Source organism: Glossina fuscipes, unplaced genomic scaffold (assembly GCF_014805625.2).
Source record: "Glossina fuscipes isolate IAEA_lab_2018 unplaced genomic scaffold, Yale_Gfus_2 1, whole genome shotgun sequence".
Taxonomy (NCBI): domain Eukaryota; kingdom Metazoa; phylum Arthropoda; class Insecta; order Diptera; family Glossinidae; genus Glossina; species Glossina fuscipes.
Genome location: NW_023998415.1, coordinates 8,687,772 through 8,708,229, shown reverse-complemented (window position 1 = coordinate 8,708,229; position 20,458 = coordinate 8,687,772). Strand labels below are relative to the sequence as shown.

The window sequence follows — 20,458 nt, the reverse complement described above, 5'->3', positions numbered from 1 at the left end:
ATTTTCGGTTTTCGTCGCTGCTAGTGCGCTATAATGTCTAGACTTTATTCGATGCATGTTCTCGCCTCCCGACACGACAAACATGTTTTAATAATATTCAGTACCTTTTACTCGCTCACATTGCCGAGAAGAATTTCATTTCAATTGCTTTTTCTTCCTATTTTCCGTCTTTCGAAATTCATTTTATCTAATTTTAAAATGTGTTTTCTTTATTTTTGTTTTTTAAACGTAAGAGCAATAAGCCAAAAAAATGCTACTTGTCGTCATTGCTTGTGCAGTTGCTTGCTATCTTATCGAGGCACGCATGTTAATGCAAAAATGTGTATAAATTTCAAATGCAAAACATTTCTATAAATAGCGGTACTTTAAAGTCAGAACTATTATTATTTTTTATTTTTTATTTTTTTTTTATTATTTTACTTTTTTATTTATTTATTTATTTTATTTATTTCACTTACAAATTGGGTTAAGAATTTGTTGCTGTTCTTGTTGTTGGTGTTATTGTTGTTGTTATTGTGACAGCTGCTATAATAGCAATGTAAAGAACGAATTCGTAAAATGGATATCAAGTCTCATGTAAAGTGCAAAAAAAAAAAGTAAAAGTAACAATAACATGAAATGTTATGTGGTTTACAAATTTTGGCATCGCTTATTTGATACTACGAGTACATAATTTTGCTTTTTCTAGGCAAATAGGACACACAAGAGAAAACGATAAAGTTTATGTTTGCTTAAGCTTAAAGAGGTAGTTGGTTGCGTTTGCCAATGGCTTTATACTTAAATATTTAATTATGTAAAGAATAGATATCGAATCGCGGCCAATTTTTAACTGAAAATTTTCAAAGCGGAACGAAAAGTTCACCGTACATCATTCGACGAGAATGTAGGGAAGTTTTCATAGCTAAATTTTGCTTAAACTCAAATTGAAGATTGTGCCTGAACTCCTTTTTTCATATCGAAAAACGAAGAACGAAAAAACAAAACAAACAACTTATAGAGTCCACATAAAGTATTCAGTATCAGATGCGAAATTGTCGTCTCCGCCTCTTTGTCTGTCCGTCCGCCCAATTGTATAGTATCTATAGTAAAAATTCTCCCGTTCGTCCGTGTAGTGCTTAGAGGAAGAGATTTTCAGAGTCACTCCCGAATTCATTTGACTAATGGATCACCCATGAATGAATTAATTCTTTGCATAATTATCTACGGAATAGATTAAGATATTTAACATCAAACCGATCAGATTGATCAGATTCTGAAATCATTTTTACTGTAATCCCATGCATTTTATTTCTCCAGCGTGCTTTTCATTCATTTTACATAAATGAGATTTCATTTCAATTAGAAGCATCAAAATTCGGAGTTTGTTATTTTAGTAACATATCAACCACAACAATTACGATCTTGGTTATATGCTCTTTAATGGAAAATATGCTTTTTATTATGCACAAATTCCAACTTTCAGACAACTCTGTTGTAGCAGCATGCAAAAGCATTCTCGCTGTCATCTCTCTCTCTCTGTCTCTCTCTCGCTCTCTCTCTCTCTCTCTGTTACTTGCTTAAATACTTCCTGTATAAGTCTTGATGTTTGCTTATAAGCAAACCAGACAAAAACAAAAACAAAAAAAAAAGAAGAAACAAAAAGACAAAAAACAACAACTTAGGTGCATCATTAAAGCCAAAATAAAATGTTATGTAACAATGTGTCACTTGTTTACAAGAGCAAAACGTTGACATTGTCTAAGGATATTCATTACTGCCGCCTAGTATATGCATAAGATATATAGATAACGTATCGTTTTAGTTTAGTCGCATGTAACTTATGTGCCGACAAGAGAGCGAGCGAAGCTATAGCTAAAGGATTTTTCTTGCATTCTTTTTTCTTCCTCTTCTTGCACCGACTCTGCCTGCGATTATTCTTTATGCCCATTAACATGCGCTTATGTAACCGTAAAATTGTTTAATTCACAATATTGTCACATGCATCATTGCAACTTTTCCAACGTGTACAGGATATAAAGGCTTTATTTACTTAGTTGTTTTTTTTTTTTCATTTTTTTTTTTTTTTGTGTGTTTTGTTTTACTGTCTTTTATATGATATTTATATCCTGCGGAAAATATCTCTCATGCCTGTTCATGTAAAGCGTATTTTGCATAAAGAATAAAGCGAAGGTGTTTCTTTTTTCACATTTTTCCATCCCTAAATGATTAGTAATGCAATACTTTAAATACAATTTTTACAAATTTATCTTAACTAAGTTGTATTGATTATAAGATTCTTACAAAAATTATATAAATTTCAAAAGTTAAATTTTGTTAAATGACGAGTGTGTGATAATTTAAAATGCGTTTCGAAAAGAGATCTGCCGAAGAGTAGACTACGCATACACTTACATAGTTTACGAATCAATTCTCTGCATTTCCCCGATCGAATATTTCGAAAAGTTGAAGAAATCATTTTTGGGGCTAATATGAGTTTTCGTTCACTCAAAATAGGGTAAAAACAATTGGAGTAACATTCGCGCTGTTGTTGTTGACATGAGGGTCCAAATTTTAACTTACATAAGATTTTTCTTTTCAAATTTATTACAAATAAAATAGGGTTGGGGGACTCACGAAACAATTTCATTTTTTTTTTTGACTACTTTTTGTGCTTAAAAATCGATACCCTCTAGATTATGTTATTTTGAAGAGTTAATTAAAACTTCATCGAATGAAAATTGAAAGAGTGAGTGGTGCGATACACTCGAGGAACACACTTTCGAACAAGAAGAACAAGAGAAATATTTATTTTTTACCTCCAACCTACGATGTCTGCACTGTCCGCAATTATTTTAATGTCGGCGTATTGCTCTTGCACTTGCCAAGTTATCCAATCACCTCAACGTATATGCAAGACGACGCCTCTAGGACTATATTTAGAAAATGGGCTTTTCAGCCAATCCAAAAAATATGCCTCCTTATAATCGTCATTATACCCTACACCACTTGTGATACAGGGTATATTAACTTAGTGCGGAAGGGCTTAAGATGGACCCACCTTTTATTATACCGATTGATTCAGATTCATTATTTGAATTAATGTAAGCCTGTCCGTCCGTCCGTCCGTCCATGTAAATTTGTGTGCAAGCTACTTGTCGAAATTTTCGAGATATTTTAAAGAAATTTGGTATGGCGACGTGTTTTAGCCGAAGCACGATCGCTATAGAAAATGGTTCGGAACGATCCACTTTTTCAACGACACGCCATATAACGCACTATTCTGAAAAGTCGTTATGCGGAAAAAAATTTGAATTTTCAAAATTTCTCGACAAAAGCGGCTAAATAATAGTATATCGCCATTCTAACTTGTTATGAAAACTTTGGACCGGCTGGGGCTATTTGTGAAGCCCTTCTCCGACAAAAAGGTATAATTTTCAATGCTTCACAATTAAAATTACATCACAATAGTAACTTAACGTGAAAAAATGAATTGTGTCAAAGCTGCACGAAAACAAGTGTTGATGTAAATTGACCCATAATATTATAGTGATTTCATACAACGGGGTTGTGAGGATTAAATTTTTTCTACATTAGATTGCGTGTTGGGCCCGTTTCCCCAAGAACAAGATATAATTTTTGTGTTCTATAATAAAAATAAAAATTTTGTTAGACAATGCGGTGTAGAGTAGTGAAAGGTCGACCTTACCCGACTGTTTTGCTTTGAGATTTGCTTAAGCCAATAACAAAAAAATCCATTCAACGGTAAATTTAATTGTCTAATAACAAAATATCGATAAGTAGCTCGCGGTACTGAGTTAAAAAAAGGAAAGAAGTTCGACTTGATTCATCAACAATAGTGTTACAATCAGGTCAATTTTTCAAGACTTTTAAAGTCATGTTTCCCTTTCCAATGATGAACTCGTCGTTTCAGTCAAATCCCCTTCTTTGAAACGTCCATTTCGAAGGTGGCAAACGGATCAAAGGCGCTGCGAAGAGTATGATGGGTATCAATAGTACATTGGTGTCGCTCTGTAATAACTTTGTGAACGCAATGGCGTGTTTAAGTTAAAGTTGTGAAGGTAATTTTCACAAACGAATTGGCGGACCTTACAGTCAAATTTTGGGCGACGAATTTTCGACGAGATCGTCTTCCGAATGTGGACATTCGTGCATTTTCGACGTATTTCGCTAAAAATAAAAACGCATTCTCAGGACTCATGAAATGATGTGTGTCGCTATATACGAAGAGCAAGCTGTAAGCAAACACGTTCATCGAAAAAAGATTGCGAATCACTTTTGGCCTTCTAAAAGGACCCTCCCTATGGTCAGTCGGTCACTGTTGATATTGATCGAGTCAGACTTTTGATCAACCGCTACTAGCGTATCATGAGTGCAGATATCGGACGAAAACGTCGGACGTACGTATTGATCTAGAAACTTTCGCAAGATGTTTGCGGAAACTTAAAGCAGTAAACAATGTTGATTTATGCTACGAATTTATACGCTTTTGCTATGTAATTATGCATAGACTTAAAATGCAGTTTGTTTTTTTTTTTTGGCAGCTGAAGCTGACTTCTGAGTGTTCTGGGTGTTGCGAAAGTTCAAACAAAAGGAACATGTTCCCTTCCCTCGCTTTCGTTTATATAAAAACGGAAAAATTCATTCAACTTTTAGTGTAACATTTTAGTTTTCCATGTCAGAGAGGCAGACACAGTGAGTGCAGTCATCGCATGTGCATGTTCGCTTCATCGTTTTTTGTTTTCTTTTTTTTTTTGCGTCTTCTTTTTCTTCGTAAAACTAATTGATATGCTATTCACGTAATGGACATGTTAATTGTGGAACGATGAAATGACAGGAAAACCGGACGATCGCACAACAAAAACCTAAAAGACGGAAAACTGACACTTAAAAAAATGCATAAAACAAAAGCGTAAAAGAAAAAAAGAGAAGAAAATAAAAAGTAAAATCGAGATTATTTCAAATCCTATTTCAAATAATTTTAAAGGGACCACATAAGAAGGGGCGATTGTATCGCTTAAATATGTTAAGAATTGCAAATGAAAAAAAAAATTTTCATATTCATCGCAAATGGTAGCCACACCATTGTATCTCTCACTGTATATACTCTACTGGTGTCGGACTCTAATCCGTAAATTTATACAACAAGTCACACTTTTATTGTTGCCTTTTATATTCGCCCAATAGTTTTATTATCATTATATTCATTTTTTAAGCTGAATACATAAATCGCATGAATGAATGAATGAATGAATAAAGAGATACTCGCTAGCTGCGAATAAAAAGAAAATAATTCCTTTTGCTTTAGGAAAAAAAAGAAAAAAAAAAAAAGGGAGAGAAAGAGGAACAATAAAATGAAAACAATTTGTTTATAAATGATTATTATACGATGAAGATGTATATAAACAAAAAGCAAAAACAAGTAAGAAACGGTTATTCACCGTTAAACGAATTTAAGATCACATCCACTGCCTAATTCTAAATTACTTGACAGATAGTTTTTTTTTTATTTGTTCCATGGCATTCCATGGTATATAGTAAAGAAGACCTTTATATATGTAAGTGTAATGCTTAATACTGCAAAAGCTCGCCTTCGCATAGGTGAGAACCAAGAAAAGAAAACCTTTATTAAAAGCAGCATATCGATCATTGTTATGGATATCGTTTCGATCCGATATATTCTCTTTGCTGGAAATATAATTTCTCCTTCCTTTCATTTTCTTATTCATCTAAGCAGATAAATACTAACTAACTAATTAATCGAAAAAAAAAACAGATATCATATGCTTTTAAAAGGCTTAATAGCACTTTGATTTTCATTATTTCGCCTCATATCAAATTCATTTAACAACAAAGGCCTTGTTCACATCGATTAATATAAGTGCCCAGATCATGTTTCGTGCAAATGATGATCTATCATAAGATGACCCAGCGATTTCGATTTATTGCTTCATATATTATTTTGGATAAAGTCACTTATGTCTATACCTATACCGAAGCATAGAAATATACCGTGTTGTCTGCTCTTCCGTTTATCAACGTCGGAAATGTGTATATTTGAAAGTCTTTAATGCGTATGTCGTCTTGGTCAGTGTAAGTCTCGACTTTGGCATATTCACATGTATAGTGGCCCGGGTGGCAAATTTCAAGTTCAGAGTCCTCTAAGAGTTATACAAATTTCTTATTCATTTTCTTACATCTTTACCTTACGTGTATTCCTTACGTAATCATTACGATATTAGTTGGTCGGAAAGACTCTTGCATTACATTTTTCTTTCTAAAAGCAACTCTCTTGGATTGGTTTTTTTTTTTTGATTCATCCGAATGGTTTGCATTATTAATTAATTGTTAGCAGCATTTTGCTCCAGAAGATGACAATAAAGACAGAAATATTATATTTAGGTAAAATTTTGAAGCTCACTACTTTAAATACGAGGTAAATCGAAGGCTGCATCAAGTCATGAGCCGTTGTAATCATATTTCAAGAATTTCCGAATCGACACATGAACTAATGACTTTTCCCGCCGATTAATTATCAAAACTAACCTAATGAAAATGTTGAGAAGATCAAGTTTGTGTTTCACGGCAAAACTTTAAGGTGATGATCGCAATTTCAATATGCAAAGAGACGACTTTTTTTTTTTATTCAGTTTGATCAAGAGTTAAAAAACTTTATAGAATTTTCAATGTTAGGCAGATCTAGTATAGCCTCTATATTAGATGCACAAATAAAATGCCTTCAGGGTCATATAGAAAAGCGTAAGACTGCGTCAGCTTGATACGTACACTGGAATGGACTGGATTAGAGTATATAAAAATACATCCAATGTATAATATCTAAAATTGTTGAGTTTAAGCGTACATATATTTTTTATTAATTTATATAGAAGCGTCCAGTCTTCTAACTCTGCTCAGAAAGTGTCAATGGTGACGAGCAATGGTGTATGGAAATATATTCTTAATTTTGGGGAACTATTTTTTTTTTCCTTTATTATGATGTGATGTGATCAGCTCAATACGCTTTCCATTTTTGGGTAGTGAGATGAAAAGTCACTTGCATGATAAAGCAGACGCAAAAAATAAAGTAACAAAAGTAAAACAAAAAGTATAAAAATATAAAAAAGACATATGTTTACAGAGAGAGCATTGCCTAAGAACAGTTATAAAAGCGTAATATGTGTAAATGTTCCTTTGCTTCTATAACGAATATCTGCGCATTTGAGTATTCGAATGTCTTACATTCTAGGGACAAATCTCACAGTTCACAAAATAATAAGCATTTATGTCATACACAAATACTTATTTATATGTAGACACATGATGGAATTCAATGAGTGCACACAAATGAATTTTGAGCAATAATAATTGTCAGTCTAATCTTTTGTTAATACGAAATGACACGATAGCTTATACACATTTGAGGCCAGTTAAATATATTAGTCGCCTAACGCGAAAGGGATTCACGCAGCTGAATGACTTCAGGTAAAGATGCACACAGGAATGGGTAGCTCTTGTTTGATAGACTGTATAGGACTGTTCAACGTTACCCAAAGCTCTTTACATCAGAAACCTTATTCTGGAGTTATTGTCGTCCATGCTTTCAATGCCGCTAGTCGCGTCTTCATTGCCCTGCTACTGATCACCAAGATAGCAAATATTCACTCTGAAGCTGGGTTGGCACTGGGCTTTAATTTGTTAGGTTCGGAGAAACGTTTGTTATTTTGAGAGCAAATTACACTTTTTCACGTTAAGTATCGTCAGGTATCACGTAAAGATTAAAGACGACAGTGAGATTATGGTAAGCAAATATTTCCCCTAAATGATGAGATATTAAAAAGTGCAAAAACTGATAGCATCAGAAAGCGTTCGATAAACGCTAGCGTAAAGCTACTTATATGTACCTGCCAAGTCCACTATATAACCAATAACTGTAGGCGTATTCCTAAACTGATCCATCAAACATGAAGGTAACTCTGACAAATATCTCAGTAGTAGTGTTTCGGATATATCTTCCCGACAAAACTTGTAGATGGAAATACAAAAAAAAAATTGCTAGTATTTTTTGAGGTTATCTCCGTTCCTCATCTATTGTTGGCATGCATATGGGCATGCATAACAACCTTAAGTCGTAATCAGTCCAGGAATGCTTGTGTTTCAATTTCCCGTCTGTTCGTGAGTGTATCTTGTGAGTGTGACAATTCCACAAGAAAGGGGATGAAAACGATCCTTTTTGATGGAGATAGACATACACGTATCATAAGATGAGAAATAAGTAAAAAAATTACATTGGGCTGTGAGCGAATATTTTGTACCCCTTGTACCACTTTCCTACTAAAAGTGAGTAAAAAGAGTAAGAAATACGAAAAAACTAAATTCTCATACTCTGTAATATTGGATGGGCGTGGCACATGTTTTTCTTTGAATTTTTTGCAGAGCACACGTGGAAATTTTTTGCTGGAGTTGTGGGTGCGAGTCGAGTTGAAAAATGATGTTTCAATAGAAGGTTCGAACAGCCGTCCAAGGTTACATAACTATATTTGCAAAAAAACACACTGGTGGTTGAATATCTCTATTAAGGTATTATTTAAGACAATAAAAGAAGAAAATTGATTTTCTGAAAAATTTACAACCGCGTCACGCTTTAACTGTCATTTCAAAAACAAAAAAAGCATTTTGTTCCGTGGCTTATCATAAACCAATGTAATCATCAGGATTCCGATTTATTTATTTATTTTTTTAAATTTATTGAATGCTAAGACAAAAATCAGTACAAAAAATTCCCCAGTAATCGATGACCATATGAAAAGGATCCATCACCAGATCTACCTACCCTCGCATGATAGGTGCTTCTAAACAAGAGAACAAGTTATGATAACTAAAAAAAAAAAAAATATTTTCTTTAAAAAGTGTTGCAGAAAAATATTTCAGGAAATGAGATAAATGAATTTAGGATTTTCTAGACGGAGGGAATTGAACTTGAGGAAAAAAGTATAATGCTTTGCTTAGCCGTTAAGACTTTGCGAATTTTTCAATTCTCTTGCACTCGCTTGGTCTTGACAGGAACTATTATCTTAAGCTATGAACTCGTGCTTCATCATCGTAGGGGTCGCTTGTTACATAAAGGTATAGACATTTGAAGACGAAATAGTCGATCTTCAGAATCTCTGCAATCACAACAATTCCAGATCGTATCAGGGTAGTACGAGTTTAATATGCGTTAAATTGTATTGATATTTAAAAAGGAGAAAATAACCGCAAATGACATAAGTCCGAATTAGGCGGAACCGTGCTTAATCGTTATAGCAGATTAAGCATCTGCTGTTTAATCGATTTAGCGAATCAATTTTTTTCGCATCTACCTTCTGCTAGGGTAGTTTTATAGTACACGTTTATATGTATACGCTATTAATTATGCATTAGGGAGTATTTGTAGGAAACGAATGAAAAGTAACGGTTCTTACAAGTTTTCAATTATTTACTCGCAATTAATCACAAAAGCAAAAATCACATATCTCATATACTTAACGGAAAAATTCCCTGTGGCTAAAATTGAAGGCGTTTATTATCTAATTGTTCTTGTTGTTGTTGCTGTTGCTGTTGTTGCTACTGCTGCTGCCATTTCATGCAGTTGTGCCTAATGTTTGCACATGTGATTTAACAATTATAACAAATTGAAATTTTAGAATGAATCTACAATTTGTGTAAGCTTGTACATAAAATCCGTATATATGTGTTTGTATATGTACACGCAAGCCGGCAATGATTTCAATTCTGCCATAACACCAATCACCGTAGCGAACTGTTTTTACGTACCTAGACCATATTCATATGTACGTACGTACGCACTAAACCGTATGGTACGGTACGGTCATTGGCCTCAGCTGGTGATTGTTGTGCAAATGTTTGCAAGTCGCTTCAATTAGTTTTTTTTTTTTTTCTTCTTTTTTTTTGCCGTTTTAGCCAACTGTTCTAATAGATGTAGGATTATGGTCATGCAACATGCACACTTATAACTTTTAATATGTATATACGTATGGATGTACATGCATACTAATTGTTCAAATATGTGAATTCATGTATTGTGTACAAGCTCATGCATATATAGGAAATTTATTATTGAGGTTTTTTTTTCTTTATTTTGGTAAGAAAGCCGTTTATTTTTTGTAATTTTGCTTGAATAGTAAATCGTTGTACTCGTTATACAAATAATACTCGTTGAGTACGAAAATATACATTATTTTTACATACGTATCGTGCACATATACATGTCCATGTACATATGTATAAACATAAATAAGCAATCAAACGCACATATGTAAAAAACATAAAACAATTCTATGAACGAATCCTTTTTGTTGTAGCAGCAACTCGTTCAATAATGATATCTTATTCCAGGCAACCGAAAACGTCATATTATTTGTGGTTAAATTTTTTATTTTTTTTTTTTTTGTGAATTTTTAAATTTTTTACTAAAATTAGAATTACGTGTTGCATGCAAAGTAAATTATAATTCAAATGTTAATTCAATTCCTTCACTTCTCTTTCCCCTCTTACGCCTTTTTTAGGGGGCTGGTAAAGAAATACGTGAAGCTATTGCCGATCCCTCACCGCAGTGTCAAGAAAAAGCTTGGGCTGCCGTCCTGCCGTTGGTGATTAAATTGAAACGTTGCTATGAGCATTCACTGGAACTAGAGAAAATTGTACCGAAATTGCTGGGCCAGCTAGTTGGTGGCAAACTAAATCCCACGCAACATTTAGAAACTCAACAGGCGCTGGTTAAACAATTGGCCGAGATTCTAGAATTTGTTTTAAAATTCGATGAACATAAGGTAAATGACTCAAGAACTCTATCAACAATTCATTACAAATAAATGTATGCATATATATATGTATATATATGTGTGTGTGTATAGTTAAGACACTATCTCTACAAATATGCATCGCACATATGTATGTAAAATATGGTTACAATCATTGACTTTCAACGTAACATTCAATTATTCTGGTTATTGCACATATTTATGTTACCACATGGCCATCGAAACACGGTAGTCTATTAATTTTATCATTCCGTTTGATAAAATCAGATTCCAAAATTCCATAAAATATCTATATATATATATACATATATATATGTATATGTATATGTATGCATATCATCACATCATAGAGATTCCAGGAACATTATTCGAACGCTTCAACGTTCGGCAGCAAAGGAGGAAGTTGTAGCTTGGAACATTTATTCTTGATTGCATTCTCTATAAGACAAACATCTCAAGAGTTCTAAAAATTCAGGCATGTGGTGATATGTGAAGATGTGGTTACGGAAAATTTGAACGCCATCTATCGCTGGGTGCGGGTATAAATCTCCTTTTCAGTCCTCTGTTAGCTAGACACAGAATTTTCCCAAACTTTTGTGTTCACATCTCGGAATCGCTGAAAAGATCTACAAAAAATTGCGCTTCCCGTCAACGTATATAATGCATAGAGTAACGTAATCCGAGATGCAATAGTTTACTATCTCCAGCTAAACGTTGAAGCCATTGAATTAAATCAAAACGTTGACGCGTAATAATCTTCGTACACATCTTAAGGAGTTGATCCAAAAATTAAACACACCCTCTAGGTTTCCTTTTAACATTCTAACTAATACTTGAAACGGGAAAAAGATCTCTACGGGATTCATTTCCAGTTGCCGGCACGAGTGCTTAACCAAAAACTCAATCAGATTGAACGAAAAACTCGGTACTCATCCATGTTCTCGCTCACGGGGTCTTGTCGTTTTAATGCAATAAAAGAAGAACCTGGACACGTTACGCTACGCTGGTTAGCGAAAACTATACAAAAAGCTGCGCAAGATATGCGCGCATCCATGCAAAACCTTTAATAAATAAATTCAATTTTATTTATTTATTTTGTTTTTTACACGCTTCCAGATACTATTATTTTGAAATATCTTTCTTAAAGTCTACAGCAGATATCTCGATCTAAGATCTAAGACAAGAAAATTATTCTACTCGACGTTTTGATCCGTTCGTAACTTTGGAAGAATAATCGGTTATCAGAAAGTTACCTTGAGTTGTGTTGACGGTATTAAAATTTTGGTCCGAGGCATACCTCTTGCTATTTACGCATATGCCTTGAACGGTATTAAATATCCATTAATCGTTTTAGCAAAACTATATGAAGCTCATACGGTATTGATATAATTTTTTTTAATCGTTAACATAAAATCAGCAAAGACATGGGGTTTTCTCGTAACAGGTATAATGTAAATAAAATGGGACGTTATCTAATTAGGAGAATGAATGCCTAACTAGGTTCGGTCTATGCCTGACCGTTTCAAAGACACTCGCGATAAGAAATTAAGTTTACCCACCAGTGGTAAGTAATAGTCTTAAAGAAAACTGGTGTTATCCAATGAACACTACTGGCACTAATTGCAATTAATAAACCAGTGTTTGGTTTGTGTGTGTGGGATTTCGCAAGCGTCATATATTTGTGGAATAAATTGTGGGTAGTGAAGTATATACGGTCTGGTAGCATAGCACTAACTCGGTTTTATTACTTTTAACGCTGCCTCATAAACTTTGTAGTTAAGTTTTTTTTTTTTTTTTTTTTTTTTTTTTTTTGTTGTTGTTGTAATGTTCATATACATACCAGCAACCAAGATAATAATAATTTTTCAATCAGTTAATATCGCTATAATTTTGCTTATTCATAACTAAAATTTTTCATCTTAAATATTTTTTAAGCGCGTTTTCAGTTAACTGCGATTTAAACAATTTTCCACAGTTCTTGAAGTCCTTAGAGAAATATTTTAACCACTTAAATAGACTGCTGTTGTTTTTCTAACCAACGCCCTCTTTTCGGCACTATTAGATGTCTAGCGATGAACGGTTTTATCGTAAAGCCTTTCAAAAATTGGCATTACTCGCGTTTTCGTGCGAGAAGCTTAACTAGAAGATTATCTCGTTACAGCCCGAAGGACAACTTTGGCTAACTCTTTGTCTTAGAGAATGCCGTGATAGACTTAACTCGTTATTGTACGAGATGTTATCGTTTAACAATATCCTCCGATGCAATTCATCTCAGGTAGTCCTAGGGATCGCCAAAGATTGTTAATCTCAAACACAAATCTTCATACTTTTATATTCTATGCGAATGCATCGAAAATCTCCCGACATGTTGTGTGAAAAAGATTTAGGAAAATTGTAGAAATAACGTTAGTTAGTCACAAGTTCTGAGCTGATATGAGCTGCGACCGAATCTTTTGCACCCATCACCGTTATCCGTCGCAAAATGTCGTGACGTCCGCGATATTTAGCTTTGTCACATTCTGATCTCCAAATCTTTTTATATGATACCCAATTAACTGTGCTGCTGCTAAGAAGGTGAGCTCGACCATATATATATTCCTTTTAGAATGACTACGTTTCCACCAAGATAATGTACTTTCATGTGACGTATGTGCGGAATAATTCTCAAAATTCTATCTTGTTTACCTTAAGAGTGTAACAAGCAGAAAATGTTGAAAAAGCGAAACAAAAAATAAAAATTTGACTATTTATAATTATGTGTAGGCGTGGCCTACACTTTAATGCAGCTGCTGTAGGATCATCTGTTGTCGTTTATAAGTGATGAGTTTTTTTCTTTGAAAACAGAAGTTATGTCAGATCATATTGTACTGTGCTCGTATACTTGACCGATCTATCACATTTTCAATTCTAACCAGCGTGCAAGAAACATTCAAAGCCGATAGCTTCATTTTTGCGATCGGAAGAATGTTTTCCGCAGCCAGATGGACGGACAGCGGTTTAGAATTTGATGCTGATCAAGTACACATATGCTTTGCCGTGACACTGAAGCTCCCTCCAAGCGGTTTCAAACGTTTTGAGAAAATGGCCACACCTCTCATGTTGAGCCGGATGATAAAAGTAATAATGTCTAGGTTTTAATCTCTTTCCAAAAATACTTTCAGTGATCACGATATTTTCAACTAATCGAACTGTATATGTGTGGCTTGGGTAAGTCCATCGTTCAAATTCTTAAAGACATTTTCTATGTAAACTTTGGGACCTGGTCAGACAATGAGTACAATCCAGGTTGAGTAAGCCTCTGCACATAAACATGTCTATTTCTTACTTTTTTATATTAGCATCTACTGGTACCTTTGCCTGATGCGCCCACTTGATCGCGAATGGCAGCATCATTTGATTAAATCAATTGATATGCCACTTAAAACGCACATAATATCTCGGCGACTCCCCAGGGTTTTAAAGCTTTCACTCACCCCCCAATAAAGGCATAATACAGTAAAAAAGAACCTTTTCGCTGGCGAGTTTATATTTCTCTAGAATTCTTTATAACGGAATTTATTCGCTCTTTCAGTACCTACTTGCACACACACACACACACAGACACACACATACACATACACACTGTAATAACTTATTAAATCCTATACCGCTTTTGGTACAAGATTATATATTAAACTTGTGCGAACGTATGCGCCACCCAGAAAGACCCACTCTTTCTTAGAACCGATAGACATGTGGGTCCACCCTGCTATCTTGTGGTCAACCTATAAGATCCAATTTTTAAGATATTTTGATGAAATAGTTTAGTTCAAGAATAAACCCTCGGATCCCTTACCATATAACATTTCATTTTGAAAGATCGTTAGGCGAATAATTCTAGGGTGGCGCGGGACGGCCCGCTTTAGGCTTTTTGCTTGTTATTTAATAAAAATGTTCAATGTTCACTATCAATATAAGCATTTTACATCCGTTTAAAAACATAGCTGCCACTGACCTACATTTTTTTAAATACTTTTTCTCGATTTATAATCTAGTAAAGCTAGCTATACTTAAGATCTAACGAACTTTTTAGTCGATTGCGGCCAGTTGAAGGCAATTTCCACAAGGAAACCGATTTAACTAAAGTACGTTTAGCATTTTGATCAGAACAGATTGAAATTATTTCAGCTTGGGTTTCCTTCTTCTTCTTTTTCGTCTTCTCATTTTTTAGCACACATTATTACGAATTAATTTTACGAAAATAAAATTTTAATTGCATACGAGATATATGCATCGATATGTATCGGGTTTCAATAAGAACGACTATGACACTACGAGACTACTAATGAATTGAATTGGAAATATTAGAAACGTAAATAAAAGCCATATGGAACACGCTTACACATATGTATCCACATTGATCACATTGGAAACTTGATCACGCCATATTTTGAATAAATTTCAATTGAATCAATCAAAAGCAATTGTCAAATGAAATCTGCACTAACAACAATTTTCTCATATATATATATATATATATATATGTGTATATATGTGTACATATATATATATATATACAGAATAAACGCACTCAAGCAATCATTTAATTGTATAAAAAATTCGTTCATTTTCAAGGAAATATTTAAAATGCATTAAATTAAGCAGAAATATCTTGCAATTAAGAAAGCATAACAGAAGACATTGCATGTGACTCGCGAGCGATAATTACAAATTTCATTCACACATTCACCGGTAAAAATTTTTGATTTTTCTTTTTGTGCTTTGTTTTCTTTATGCTATTTATGCATGTAGCTTGAACAAACAATAATATATAATATATAATATGTCATTGGGATACTTGAACGTAAATAACATAAAACAGAGTCGCCCCGCAGAAAGAAGGCGGCTGTTATCACATTTTTTCGCACAGATTTTTGAAGTCATTCAACTTGATTTAAAACTTGATTTTTATTATTATTTTTTTTTTTTATTTAATTTCAAATTTAATTTTTGAAAACATAACGATTAACGGTCTGAATAGTTTTCAAAATAAAAATAAGAAAAATTCTATTATGCAAAGCATTGTATAGTGGATAATATTATTGCATTTGTAGTTATCGTCTTCTGCCTTAAATTCAGTTCTTACTCAGTTGATTAATCCTAATACGGAGCCCGTTGGGTATGGTAGCTTATACATCTGTACCCTTTCTGAACAGATTATGATAGCGCATATAAACTGCCAGAGTATTAAGCCTTCCATACGCTCCATGAAATTTGTTGAATTCAAGACTCGGGTTATGGACAAATTTGACCTCATTGCCATCTCGGAGACATGCTTCAAAGCCCATCTCTCTTGTCAATCTGTGCAGCATAGTCGTGGCTGTAACCTTATTAGAATTAATAGACTTCTAGATCGAGGGGAACGTGTGGGCCAGTTTATATTAGTTTCAAGATAATTCTTAAATGGCCGAAGCACAGTGAATGCGAGTCGCTATTTATTGAATTAGAGAGGGGAGAAATGGGAATTCCTTTTGGAGCAGTCTGTTTACCGATAGCCATTTACAACTATTAACGAAGTAATCGAGAATAATTATTGTTAGTGGTTTTAAGTGCAACCTCTTCGATATAACTAGAGCTAATGTTTTTGCTCGAAGTGTAAGTAGGCTTACTTAATATATCGCACAACATGAGACCTACTCACTGGGACTTAGCATATCACACTTTGTCACTACTTGATATTTGGTTGCTTAGTGCAGGTGTCTTACTGAACTATCCTAATCAAGTTCAATGCCCGTCCATCTCTTGTCACAAATTGATTTAGACCAACTTAGGCATCAACTGTAGATATGAGACTTCCTCCATTGAATACAGGGACTTTAAATATTTTGATTGGAGTAAAGCCTTTTCTTATGCCGCTGAGTTTGATTCAACCACTTTTCTAAATGCTGCGAACGTTTGTGTACAGTCGGAGCTTTCGTGCTCGTTTTTGAAATCGTTACACTGTTTTATTCCTCTGGTCAGAAAATTTATCTCTCGAGAGACTGATAAGTGGACGACATATCAAACAGGCAATGTTCCTTAAAAATTGTGCATACTCGACTTTTCCATCTACTGGCTCTGTAGGTGACTGGAAAGTCAATTGCCGTTATCGGAATAGGGCCAAGAAAATTGTACGGAAAGAAGACAATATTTTACCACAATATTTGTGGGTAGAAATCCCTCTGCTATATGGAAGATGTTAAGAAAAATGACTCCGTGTTTAGATTCGAAGTGGCCGGTTCTGTATTGGGGCCTTTGCTACTCAAGATGTACATTAATGACTTGCCTGGACTTATGCGTAGCTCTGTTTGTGAGCCTTGTCTAGTCGCGGATGATATATTTCTTTTATTTAGTATGGAAAGTGGCGATTGGAAGATGCTTGAGGGGATTATCCATCAGAGTCTACAACAACTTTCGGAATAATCTCTGGTTAACTCCTTACTGATAAATCCGACGAAATCTAAGACTGTGCTTTTTGAGAAAGCGAGTCGGTTTTGTCCCTTGTCGGCTTTGCGAGATATTGTTGAATGCTACCACAATGGAATGTAGCTCTTACTTATAAATCTCATTTGCCGAACCTATTGTATATGGCTGGAGAGACTAATTGCACAGCGTAAACAGCGTATGGCACACTGCAAACTGCAAATTGCAAATTGTTGACGTTAAACCGTAATTTTTAAGAAAGTTAGTTAAGTTGTTTAGTTAAATGGATTTATTAATTACACTTATATATGTACATTGTAACACTGCCCTCTGTGTTTATGAAATTTGTATTCTCTTATGATAGAACCTAAAATATTAACAAAGGTCTTTAAATAGATTTGTATATGCCTAGCGTTAAGTAAAAATTGCAACAGTCTGTTAGTTGTAGATGCTTCAATACACTAAATTGGCCCTTGAAAAGCTTATGGATTCCATTTCAAAATGCATCTTTCAAGCATGATGCAATCAGTTCATTTTGGTATCTTTTTTCCAGAGCCATTTATAAAGAGCCTCAAAACACGGTTCAGTTTCTATAAAGCCATCAAAATCTGATCTAAATCTATGTCTCTGGAAAGGGTGTGAAGATAAATTCGAATTTAACAAGCAAAGACACCTACCATTTCTGTTCACAAAAATCCGTTAACGACTTAACAGAGCTCTATTAAATAACTACAATTGAGATATAGTTGGATTTGAATGCCTACTCCCTTCATATTAAAAAAAGGAATATATATTTGTGGACATTTCATGAATCTGTAACAAAATACCTTTCAAACAAACTAAACAAATTCAAATTCTGCCTATGGGGAACTATTTTTAACAGCGTTATGAAATTTGGTATGTTAGGGAGAAATGGATATGGGATAACAGGCAAATTTGAGACTCTAGTCCGGTCAAACTAGAAAATGTCACCTGTCGAATGGGCAAAAAAAATTCACACTTTTCTTTCGCGCATTATTTTTCACCATTTTTTGAAATTTAATATATTAGCGAAAAATGAGTATGAGTATAGTATAGTATAGTATATCACATTATACAATATATATACTGTACTCTAGCATAGTAAAATATATACTTATAAAAAATACACTATACTGTACTATACTGTACAATACATTCTACTGTTAATAACTTTCAGTACAAAATGCTTTTCTAGTATTGTACTACACTATAGTGTATTTTGTACTAGAATATTTTGTACTACAGTATAGTGTATTTTATACTAGAATTTACTATACTACAGTATAGTGTATTTTGTACTAAAATATATTGTACCACGGTATAGTGTATTTTGTACTGGAATATATTGTACTACAGTATAATGTATTTTGTACTAGAATTTGCTATACTACAGTATAGTGCACTTTGTACTAGAATTTACTATACTACAGTATAGTGTATTTTGTACTAAAATATATTGTTCTACAGTATAGTGTATATTGTACTGGAATATATTGTACTACAGTAGAGTGTATTTTGTACTAGAAATTATTGTACTACCGTATAGTGTATTTTGTATTAGAAACTATTGTACTACAGAATAGTGTATTTTGCACTAGAATATACTATGCGCAAATTTGGATGTTCTTCCATAGCCATTTTCCGGTAACATAGCAAATTTCAAAAAATCGTTAAAAATAGTTCCCGACAGAAAAGTCTAAATTTTTTTTGCCCATTCGACAGGTGACATTTTCTAGTTTGACCGGACTAGAATCTCAAATTTGCCTGTTATCCCATATCCATTTCTCCCTAACATACCAAATTTCATAACACTGTTAAAAATAGTTCCCCATAGGCAGAATTTGAATTTGTTTAGTTTGTTTGAAAGGTATTTTGTTACAGATTCATGAAATGTCCACAAATATATATTCCTTTTTTTAATATGGACGGAGTAGGCATTCAAATCCAACTCTATCTCTATTGTAATTATTTAAGAGAGTTCTGTTAAGCCATTAACAGAGTTTTGTTAACAGAAATGGTAGGTGTCTTTGCTAATTAAATTCGAATTTATCTTCACACCCTTGTCCCTTGCCACTGACTTATGAGTTAAGCTTTCTGCCCTTCTACTATGAAACGCGACGTCCAAAATGCCGGATGTGACTTTCTCATGACTAAATCTTCATACAACTTGTAACAATATACATTCGTCGACCATTTTCGTAGCCTCTGCTGTCTCTCTAACCTTAACTTGTGGCACCAGTTGGCGAACTTGGACGTTATTTTTATCATTACTTATAATGTTGTGGCGTCCCAATGGTTTATCGCTGCCCAAGCTGGTTAAATGATGTTGATTGGTTTCCATAAACAACGGCTAGTTCGCCCTTAGTTTATGTACAGGCAAATCCTTACGATAGCAGAATGCTTAATTGCAGTTCTCAATGCTCACTTTATTCTATTTTCGCAAAAACACTTACAGAGATTCACAGAGACAACGATGTCATACATTTGAACGTCTAAAATGACTGATTTATTGTTTATTATTATTATTTATCAATGTGTACACAGCTTTTCTCCAAGTTTTATCGAGAAGTGCTGCCTACCATGGTTATGTCTAGGTCGAAAACTTCTCAGCCAACCTATGTACATATTACATTCAGATATCAGCTTACGTACACGCAGGCATATAACTATTCCTATGCATATAACTAAGAAGGATTTTGTGGTTTATAAGGATTACATTCTTGCATATATACCACGCATACATACAATATTTCCCCCTTAAGTAGAAGCTACAGAAATTGAGAAGAATAATTCATTACTTGTTCGTTTCTGCTGCTTAAGTCGTAAAAAAAAGAAATAATTCATATCGAAAACCGTCGCAAGTAATGCAGCTGAAGCTTTCAATAACAACAATTTAATTTATAGTAACATTGCTATATGGAAATAGAAAGTATTGAAAGACCGATAATTACAGATATGGTAGCAAAGTTTCTCTCTGTCGTAGGTGGAATAGCAATTTTCAAAATCGCACAAAGGGACCAAAGTCGGCCAAGAGAATCGCCGTAAACACAGTTAAGCGCAAGTCTTGTGCTTCAGCTCTACTTCATTTTGCTTTCCCAATCTTTGCGATTTTAAACGTCCTTAGCAAGTGGATATCCTTAACATGGCTCAGAGTCTTGCTCTTGCTCTTGCTCTTGCTC

General features: G+C 34.0%; 1 protein-coding gene across 5 annotated transcripts in view; it reads left to right on the top strand.

Moving 5' to 3' along the window:
- The window catches only part of LOC119632550 (CYFIP-related Rac1 interactor B), a 61,432-nt gene that overhangs the window by 32,588 nt on the left and 8,386 nt on the right, over positions 1–20,458 (top strand). For all 5 annotated transcript variants that reach the window (XM_038025502.1, XM_038025504.1, XM_038025506.1 and 2 more), the window contains one exon: positions 10,563–10,826. In XM_038025502.1, coding sequence (XP_037881430.1) covers positions 10,563–10,826 — 264 coding nt within the window. The remainder of the gene's footprint in view (positions 1–10,562; positions 10,827–20,458) is intronic.